The 10,264-nt window shown below is 35.4% G+C and overlaps 1 protein-coding gene across 1 annotated transcript in view; it reads right to left on the bottom strand.

Moving 5' to 3' along the window:
* LOC107679226 (kin of IRRE-like protein 1) overlaps positions 1-10,264 on the bottom strand; it is a 17,671-nt gene continuing 7,407 nt past the window's right edge. The window contains exons 8-15 of the mRNA XM_016474739.1: positions 9,169-9,296; positions 8,635-8,761; positions 7,663-7,763; positions 5,864-6,080; positions 4,744-4,851; positions 3,780-3,907; positions 2,827-2,904; positions 1-1,378 (exon numbers count right to left, since the gene is read on the bottom strand). Of these exons, the coding sequence (XP_016330225.1) occupies positions 761-1,378; positions 2,827-2,904; positions 3,780-3,907; positions 4,744-4,851; positions 5,864-6,080; positions 7,663-7,763; positions 8,635-8,761; positions 9,169-9,296 (1,505 nt within the window). The 3' untranslated portion in view covers positions 1-760. The remainder of the gene's footprint in view (positions 1,379-2,826; positions 2,905-3,779; positions 3,908-4,743; positions 4,852-5,863; positions 6,081-7,662; positions 7,764-8,634; positions 8,762-9,168; positions 9,297-10,264) is intronic.

Below are 10,264 nucleotides of genomic sequence, written 5' to 3'. Positions count from 1 at the left end.
ATTTTACTTTTGATTAGTGACCTAAAAATATGTTACAACCTTAAATATTTTTTGCTTCATTTCCTGGTTTACATTTTTTTCAATCCTGAAATGAACCTTAAATATTTCTGCTTCATTTAGCGTTTCCTGGTTTACATTTTTTGTAATCCTGAAATTTTCAGTTTATGTCAAAATCTAAATAAAATAATAATAATAACAATAAAATAAAAATTATTTTTGGTGGTCTTAGACTTTTGGACCCCACTGTATATTGTGCAATTTGTCATTAAAAGCCCTTTAAACTATGCTAAGCTTAAGGAGAGAAGCTGAAGAAGCCATTGAAGAGAATTCATACATGTACTGTATCTCACATGACCATCTCTGTCAGAGACCACTGTTAAACAGACTATAAGCCTATAAGAGGCACCCTTCATTTCTCAGGAACTACCTTTGTTATCATGCTTATTAAAAGCATTCAGGATTTAGTGAACGGTATAAAGATCTTAGATCTTTTCTAGACACCAGTCTTTCTTGATTGTGACTTTCGCTTTCAGCTCCTGGAGCTGAGAAATAAACGCTAAGACGCTCCTGCCCTGCATCCCGTTCTCTTTTCGCGGCCTCCGTTTACTCTGAGCTTCTCTTTGTTTGTTCACCCTCCGCCTTTATCTCAGTTTCATTCATTATTTCCGTCCTGTGTATCTGTGTGAGTGTGTGTACTTATATGGCCGATATCGGCATAACATCAGCGTAACTTATGTTACGTACACGTGACGCTTCTCTTTTACACATGTGTCTGCATCCTCTGTGTGTGTCGGTGGGAATAATCGGAATGCTGGGAGGTGTAGGAGAACCGTGTGGAACTGCCGTATTTCCCAAGTCCATTCTCTGGGGTTCCGGTTCCGCCTCCTGCGCCGACACTTGGCCCGACTCCGTACATCTCATATGCCGGCCCGCCTTCTAACGGGGCGAGGCTAGGCGGACCAAAACCCATTCGAAATGTCGGATAGTGCGGGTAGCCATAATTTTCGTATCCGAGCTGAGCGGTGGAGTCCAAGAGGCTGCAATCAGCGGTGAAGTCGCTAGTCTGTGGGCCAGAACTGGGCGGAGGCTGCTGGGACTGCCCGGCGCGGGTGAACGTGTTGAATTGGGCATAGCTGTTGTGCGAGAGTCTAGAGGGAGGGCGAGGGTCGTAGCAGCCCGCTCGTGACCCCGGAGCCAAGCTGCTCGGTGTTCCCGGGCCTACCGTAGCTCCTGGAGCTCCTGAGCTACTGCTCACAACGGCCGCGGCGCCCCCTGGCTGGCCGGAGGTGCGATAGTCTGAGTAGTGCATGGATCGGGAGGCGGGACGTCCCTCATCATGGGTGGAAGCTCGCACGTTGTAGTAGCCGTTTGTTGGGTCCTGGAAAAGACAACAGGCATCTTCAGTGTTCCTACCATAAATATATCAAAACCTAATTTTTGATTAGTAATATGCATTGCTAAGAACTTCATTTGGACAACTTCAAAGTCGATTTTCTCAATATTTTGATTCAGATTCCAGATTTTCAATAGTTGTATCTCGGCCAAATATTGTCCTATCATAACAAACCATACATCAATGGAAAGCTTATTTATTCAGCTTTCAGATGATGTAGAAATCTCAATTTCGAAAAATTGACACTTAAGACTGGTTTTGTGGTCCAGGGTCACATATGTGAACACTTGATTTTAAGTACTTTTTGTTCAACATGGGTACACAGGTAAAAACATGCATTGTGGTAATACTGTTGGTGTTTTATGATGAATGCTGCATTCCAGAGGCGGAACTTATTTTTTATTAAATTAATTTTATTCATTAAATTAATCAAAAGTGACTGTAAGGACTTTTACATTGTTACAAATTATTTCAAATAAATGCTGTTCTTTTGAAATTTCTGAAGAAATGTATCACGGTTTCCACACAAATATTAAGCAGCACAACTGTTTTAAAAAATGATAATGATGAGAATTGTTACTTGAGCACCAAATCAGCATATTAGAAAGATTTCTGAAGGATCATGTGACACTGAAGACATGTAGTGTAATAATGTAGACTTTTTAAAAATATATATTATTATAAAATTATCCCCAAAAACACAGCACAACAGTGTCACATTTTTCAACAGTCTTGATTTTGGAAGAATTTTTCCCATTCATTTTCTCCATAGGGATTTAAAAAAATTCTTCAATGAAGTGTTTTAAGTTATGAACCAATCCAAACAAACCAGTTGAATGAATAACATTACAAGCTTAAATTTGAAACAAAGAAGCATTTGAAAATAAGAGAAAAGGCTTTCTTGACTGTCATAAAATAATTGTATTTTATTGTAGAATTAAATACTTATCATACGAAGCATTGCAAATTTTATTCAGACATAGTTGATTTTAATGTTCACTATTAAATAACTTAATTATTTAGTAAAAATACACTGCATTATATACTTTTTAAAAATTAAATATAATATACCATATATTTACATTTTATTGCAAAATATTCATGCAAAAATATTAGTGAGACTGACTATTACATATTATACTCTAATTGGTGGGTTAAATAATATTGATAGTGAAGGTCTTCACAGGGAATTCGACAAATTAAAATTATGGCTTCTACAGCAGCATATCCCAAACAAAAACAATCTTGGACCTAATGGTTGGTCTTTCAAGAAAGGTTAATATGATGTGGCTAATTTTTCTATAGTGAATAGGATTTTTACATATGGGACCTGACTGTTGAGGTCTATAGAAGTTGCATGTTTTTGTAAACCAAAGCATAGGTCGTACATCACTTATATTAGTGAGTGCAGAAGTATCGGTGTGTCTGTTCACCTTGAGCTCGTAGTCCTGGCGCGTGTCCAGCGTGTCACTGCGTAACTCCTGTTTGAGGTCAATGTCATCTTTAAAAGGCTGGGAGGAGGGAGAGAGGGTCACAGAAGGTAAAAACTAAACCATAAACGACAAGAGAGCAACCAAGAGGGGGAGAGAGATGCAACGTAAGAGGGGAGGAAAACCAACAGGAGATAAGAGAAGGAGAAGAGAAGAAGGATATAAAGGAAGAGTGGGAGGTTGAGAGAGAAAAAGGATTAATTTCAGCTTTGGAAATGTTATTTAAGAGGAAATACATTGGAGGAAGTAAAGATGATTAATAATTCGGTTTTGTAAAAGATAGAAGTGTCTTTGTTATGTGTTAGGCAGGTTTTAAAAATTCACTATCAATTGTTATATACTGAAAGCATTGTGTAACACAAGTGTTAGTGAATTAACGTTGAATAATTTTAGGGACAATTTGTTCATACAGATCAAATCATGTGGTTAATAATTGTACATTTCAGAGTTATTAATTATTTAGTGTCAGTGCTGTTCATCATCACAAAGATTCATAAGACAAGGCACAATCACCACTGGCAAAAGACACAACATTACATCAAGATACATTTTTACTAAATATTAGCACATTGATATACAATTTTTTAAATATTAATTTATTTAATAATATAAATGATGTCAATTTCCCTTCCTACGTTGTACAAAACAGTCTAGCTCTTGACAGAATAATACATTTTAAATTATAATACTGTCGACAAAACCCAGTTTAAAACTCAGCTCATCTCAACTATTTTTTAATGCAATACTGAATAATTACAAAAAAAAGTTTGTTTTAAGGATAAGTAATAACTTATTTGAAATTATTGAACTATTCTGTTTGATGTTAAAAGCTTCCCAATCTCAAAGTCCCTCTCTATCCTTCAGTTATTGCTGTGTGTGTTGTCAAAAGTACTCACAGAGTACATGGCCTTAACCATGCGTGTTGCCGTGGAGACACTCCCCGAGTCTTCCTCCAGGCTGTGGGTCTCTTTGTTTATGGTCTCTACCTTGATATCTGGCTTGCCGAGCGTGACCCCTCGTCGACCTGGAAAGTAAACATCCCAGTAAACATCTGATTCATCACCACCGTGAACATGCTTTTTGATGTGTTTGTGACTATTACTGATGTTCTTAAATATGGGTAAATATGCCCTTGGGTTTTGTGGGCATTTAGAGACATGCTTACTTCTACATTCTCAAAGACAAACTTTGCATGTCGCTGTCTGAAAGACTCACTATTTCAGATTATTGTTGGATTAAATTAGGTGATGTTTACACAGCTCAATAAACAGGCTGAGAAATTATTATAATGATAAGAAATTAATAAAACAATATTTCTAATAATATAATTAAATAATTTACGTTACTGTTCAAACGTTTGAGGTCAGAAGTTTTATTCAGGAAGGATGCATTAAATTGATCAAAAGTGACAGTCAATGATGACTATAAAATTTCTAATTATTCAGTGCTGTTTTTAAACTTTCTATTCATCAGAGAAAAAAAATGTATCATGGGTTCTATGAAATATATTTATATGTGTTCAACATTAATAATATTAAGAAATGTTTCTTGAGCTCCAAATCATATTAGAATGATATAAGAATGGCCACAGACACTGAAGACTGGAGTAATGGCTTCTGAAAATGTAAGTAATTGACATTTTAAAATACATTAAAATAGAAAAAAGTGATTTTAAATTGTAATAACATTTCACAACATTACTGTGATGAGCTTGATGAGCATAAGCAAAAACATTAAAAAAAATCTGACCTCAAATTTGTCTCTTGAACGATAGCATCTAATTAATTTTTAATACCTAATAATTGTGAAAAAATTAAGAAGAAAAGAAAACTCAATCTCATTTGTAGATTTGTAACTTACTTCCTTTGCGTTGCCGATACAAAAAAAACACTAACGCTAGTAAACACAGGAGAAGTAGAATCGAACAACCAACGGTGCCTCCCGCAATGATCCCAACCGGCACTATTTCTATGGCAATGAAAAAGACAAAGATAAACACCACAATGCATTTTTAGCTTTTTGTTGATCGTCTTTTTTCCTTTATCATCAGGACAGAAAAGGACAGAAAGGAAAAAGAAAGGAAAGAGGCTCATGCATCACAGGTACTGTGTGTCATAAACATGCGTGTTAACTGCTGCACTGTGGCTTCAATGTACCAGTATAACTGTACTTACATACTGTATATTCAATAGAGAGAGTACTCCTAACCTGAGTTAATGTGAGCTGAAGCAAATTTAGGAGATTTTATTCTTAAATTTAGGAGAATAAATAGCTTGAATTACAAGCTATTTATTATTGAAGACTGTGCTCTTTTACTTCATTAGAGTACTCTACTGTACTATGAAGATGACGCAGCAGCACAGTGAATTTTTGAAGACGTACTGTACAAAGTTTCATGACTAATTTGAGTGACGTGACATGTGGCCAAGTATGGTGACCCATACTCGGAATTAGTGCTCTGCATTTACCCATCCAAAGTGCACACACACAGCAGTGAACACACACACACCGTGAACACACACCCGGAGCAGTGGGCAGCCATTTTTATGCTGCGGCGCCCGGGAGCAGTTGGGGGTTCAGTGCCTTGCTCAAGGGCAGCTCAGTCGTGGTATTGAAGGTGGGAGAGAGTGCTGTACATTCACTCCCCCCACCTACAATCCCTGCCGGTACGAGACTCGAACCCGCAACCTTTGGGTTACGAGTCCGACTCTCTAACCATTAGGCCACGACTTCCCCCGTGGGAAATTTGTAGACTAAACTGTACTTTTAAATTATACATGTGTGTGTCTCTGTGTGTGTGTGTGTGTGTGTGTGTGTATGTACTGTATGTATGTATTTCTTTCAGAAAAAATGTTTGAAGCCAGATTGACCACACAAATGATGTTTCTCGATCACAAATACATTATAACTGAAAATCACATGAGACTGTCCTTATTCAGAAGCGTCACATATGTGCACATATGCAGGCACGTATCCTCACCGGTCTCTTCCAGTGTGATGATCATGGTCCCAGGTCCGAATGAATTCCACGCGGTGCAGTTGTATGTGGACTGGAAGTCTGACTCCATGACGTTGTTGATGGTGAGGGTGGACAGCACCGCGCCTCCCTGTGCAGTCAGTTTGCTCTGTTCTACCGTGTATCGTTCTGATAGGGTCCCCTTCTCTTTTTCCCACACATTCTCCTTCCATGCCCACACCTGAAGAACAAACACACACATGGTGTGAGAGATCACTCACATGAACTTCACATTTATTTCACCAATATTTATCAGCAAAAGGCTGAATTTTGGGAAACCTGCAGGAAGAAATGTGCAGGTTCAAGATGACACACATAATTATTCTCTCTCTTTATATATATATATATATATATATATACATACATACATACATATAAATCTTCAAAGTACCAAAGTATCTGTTTATTTGCAGAAAGTAACAACTAGAAATAAGTATAAAAAAAATACAATAATATAAGATATTAATATGTAAATATAAAATATACAATCTTTATTTGGATCCACAACATGATTTGGTCACTTATCTTCCTGGGCTCCACATGAAAATAAAAAAAAATACATAAAAATATAAAATTAACAATTTATAATATAACAAGAATAATAATAAAAATGAAAACATACTGGGTTTTTTTTATATTTCAATTTCATTTTTATCTTCATACACTAAAGACTGGAGTAATGGCTGCTGAAAATTCAGCTCTGCCATCACAGAAATTAATAAATTACATTTTAAAATATATTAAAATAGAAACCAATTATTTCAACAGCTTTACAGTTTCTACTGTATTTTTGATCAAATAAATGCAAACTTCTTTCAAAAACATAAAAAAAATATTCCAAACTTTTGACTGTGTTAGAATTGTGTGCATATAAAATAATGAAATTTCCAAAGGAAAATAATTTACATTCTATCAAGTAATAGCGGATATATATAAATTATTAAAAAAAAACATCTGCAGTGGCAGGTCCTGCAAGAAGCAAATGGACCCAAAATAATCCAGTACAGTGCAACATAATCTGTACATTTCATACAGGAGTGAAAAAGGAAATCCTTTATAAATATTTAGGATTTAAAAAGCATATTCAAGTACATAAAATGCACCTGAACTGTATCTGCTTCACATTGCCTGCATGAACACATATTTCTCACCAGCAATGGGATAAATGGCCGTTCCATGCTGAAACATGGGGCTGGATAATGGTGAGAAAGCACCAGTTCTCCTTTCAAAACCACTAAAACGGTTGTATTATTCATGCTGAGCTGGGAGAATATTTAAAAATGCATACCTCCACATGTTCATGGTAAGCTTCCATTTACCTCACAAACCAAGACATTTGAAAAGGCTACAGCATTAAAAGAACAACTTCGCTGTTCCCATACTTCATATTTCATAACGCTCATCCTGGAGATGCATCAGGACTGAGCTGCAAGTCATTTTAAATTAGAATCACTAGTAGTTTCAGAGAAGGAATGCGTCTGAAAGCCACATACATGGAGCTACAGCAGAATCATCTACAGCAGAGAGAGTTACTTTGGGTTCAGGCCTAGTTCGAGTTAAACTCTAGAAACTGGTTTAAGGTGAGCTCATCTGGTTTCTTAGGCTAAAATTACATTTTGAAACCAGCTTTCCCATGGGTATCCATATGGTGAATAACAGGAAAACAGTAAAATATCTGTTATTAGAATTGTTTAGGAACATTTTTGTACATTTCTGTGGAAAATAGCATAAATGTAAATTCAAGTGAATGCAATGTAACTTACGATCTTGTCAGGGGGAGGTGTGCTGGCGATGTAACACTTGACTTCCCCTCTCTCCCCTCGAACTGCATACTGGACTGGTTCACTTGAGATGATGGGTGGACCTGCTCAAAAAGTCCAAAACCAAATTATCAGAAACTACATTATCAGAAAAACTACTGAATCATTTTTCTATTTTAATTTTAATTTGAAAGTTTTAATACTTTTGTTGTGGGTTTTTTTTTTATTGTAAATATTTTTTAATATGTCTATATAGTTTTTATTAATTTTTGTTTCAGCTTTAGATTTAATTATTTTAGTACATTGTTAAACTAAATGTTGCCTAGGCAACTAGCTGGAGTCAAATAAGTTTAAGTTTTTTTATTATTACTTTATTTTATTTCATTATATTTCAAATAACAAAAGTTTTTTATGGTTTTAGTATAGTTGACTACAGCTTTAGTTGACCTATAGTTTTAGTTTTAGCTGGCTTTAGGACCCAGAACTGAATTTGACTTCAACAACTACAACAAAAAACTATACACTGAAAAGTATTAATTTCAAGACACTTTTCGAGAATGAGGGCATGTCACACAAACTCTCTATGCTGGCATCTGCCTTATTTAACTAGCATCTACCAAATGACAGATTAATTTCCAGCAAAATACTGTTTGAGGATGCATGAACTTTGACATCAACAACAAATGGGTTTTAAAGTGTTTTCTCTTCCCTTTTAAATCTTGATAAGCTTATTTACTTTGCTATTTTAACTATATTCAATTATACTGTTATTTACATTTAACATGCTTTTTCCCCTAGAGTGTATGACCCATTTTTTGGATTGTGACCTAACAATTTAGCACCAATATATTAACTAGTAACTCACATGCAGAACTCACAATGAGCTAAATATTGGTAAAAAACCTTGAAAGCTGCATAGTTTTAAAAAGTGTTTTATTATTTCTTAGTACAATAAGATAAAAGTACTGTACTGACCGTTGACGGTGAGTGTGACCTCTGTCTCGCCCACTCCGATCCTAGGCACGATGGCCTTGCACACATACTGACCAGCATCTGCCTGACTAACTGACTTCAGATAGAGCTGGTTATTATTACTCAAAACCTGTGCATTAGAGGGGGGGAGAAAAAAGGAAAGTAGTTTTTACATACAAAAACTATGTAAAACCTGTTCACTGTAGACATAATACATAAAAAATTATAAAGGAAAATATAAAGAAAAAATAAGACATAAAAAAGAAACAACTGGAACGAAGGATTGCAGCTTCAACATCAAAACTCAGTTGGAAGATAAATATAGAAGAGAAGCAGAGCCAGGAAAAGAAGGACACATATGGAGAACACTCACTGAAGAGAGATAAAAAGTCAGAGGGAAAATGTCATAGTCAGATAAAAAAGTAAACTGTTGAGAAAAAAGTTATTGCCTATTTCTTAGTAAGAGAGAAGAAAGAAAAAACTGAGCACGTAACAGAAAGAAGGTTTTACTAATCGGACCCACAAGCAGATGCTCACCATGCTTGAACCCTTTTTTGTCCAGGTTAGTGTGAGGGGAGGATTTCCCGCCCACTTGCAATTTAAAGTGACGTCCGAGTCTACATCCACCGTTACTGGTTTAGGCTCGACAACCAGGATAGGACCAACTGCATGAAACCGAGGTTAAAAACAGGTCAGGTTTTTGCATTTTATATGATTATTCATATGACAACTATGATAACTCCCAACACAGACAAATTCAACAAGAGATGTAGACAGACAGACGATAGACAGACAGACAGACAGACAGACAGATAGATAGATAGAGGGGTTAAAGCAAAAAAACATGTAAACGACTGTGGCAACTTTAACATTTGAAAGGATACTATGGTAAAGTTATTGCTTTCCTTATTCAAACTAGGTTTTTTTCATGAATATATGGTTGACCTGAAGAATGAAAGCTATATCATACACTTGGAAAAGTATGAGCTATATCACTGCTTATTGACACTAGGGGTGTGACAATACACTTAGCTCACGAGATGAGACAAAATACAAATACTTACAATATTTTAATACTATTTTTAAGAAATTTTCAATGACAAAATATTTCTCTTTTAATTACAAAAAGTAAAACAATGCAGCTGTATTTTGAAATAGGCTATTTTAACTAATCTAGGGCTGTAATTAATGATTATTTTGGTAATCAAGTAATCTACTGATTATTTTGACAATTGAGTAATTTTTTTGACAATCTGATATTTTTAGTAACACAAATAGACCTAAGTGAAAACCAGGCTTTAGTATGACTATTTATATATAAACTAACGATGAGGCAATAATAATTGGCTCAAATAAAGTATTAAAACCAGGTAATTACATGGTTTTATTGAATAACACTGTTAAAATACATAATGTAATATTCCTATACACATAATATGAACATAACAAACTTAAGTACATTATGTATTATAACAAATATAAGAAGGCGCCAATGGCCTGGTGACGTTTCACTTTACAGCGTGATTAAACGATGTTTAAATCTCAGAAACTTTTATTTTGAAATCGCAATCTACAATAAATGGCATATTTAGAAATATGATGTATTTTCCTGTGTTGGCAAAGGTTTATAAAT

The sequence above is a fragment of the Sinocyclocheilus anshuiensis genome, unplaced genomic scaffold, assembly GCF_001515605.1.
Source record: "Sinocyclocheilus anshuiensis isolate Anshui unplaced genomic scaffold, SAMN03320099.WGS_v1.1 scaffold1644, whole genome shotgun sequence".
In the NCBI taxonomy this organism is placed as follows: Eukaryota; Metazoa; Chordata; class Actinopteri; order Cypriniformes; family Cyprinidae; genus Sinocyclocheilus; species Sinocyclocheilus anshuiensis.
The sequence above is the reverse complement of the archived record's forward strand: the minus strand, read 5'-3'. Positions and strand labels throughout refer to the sequence as shown.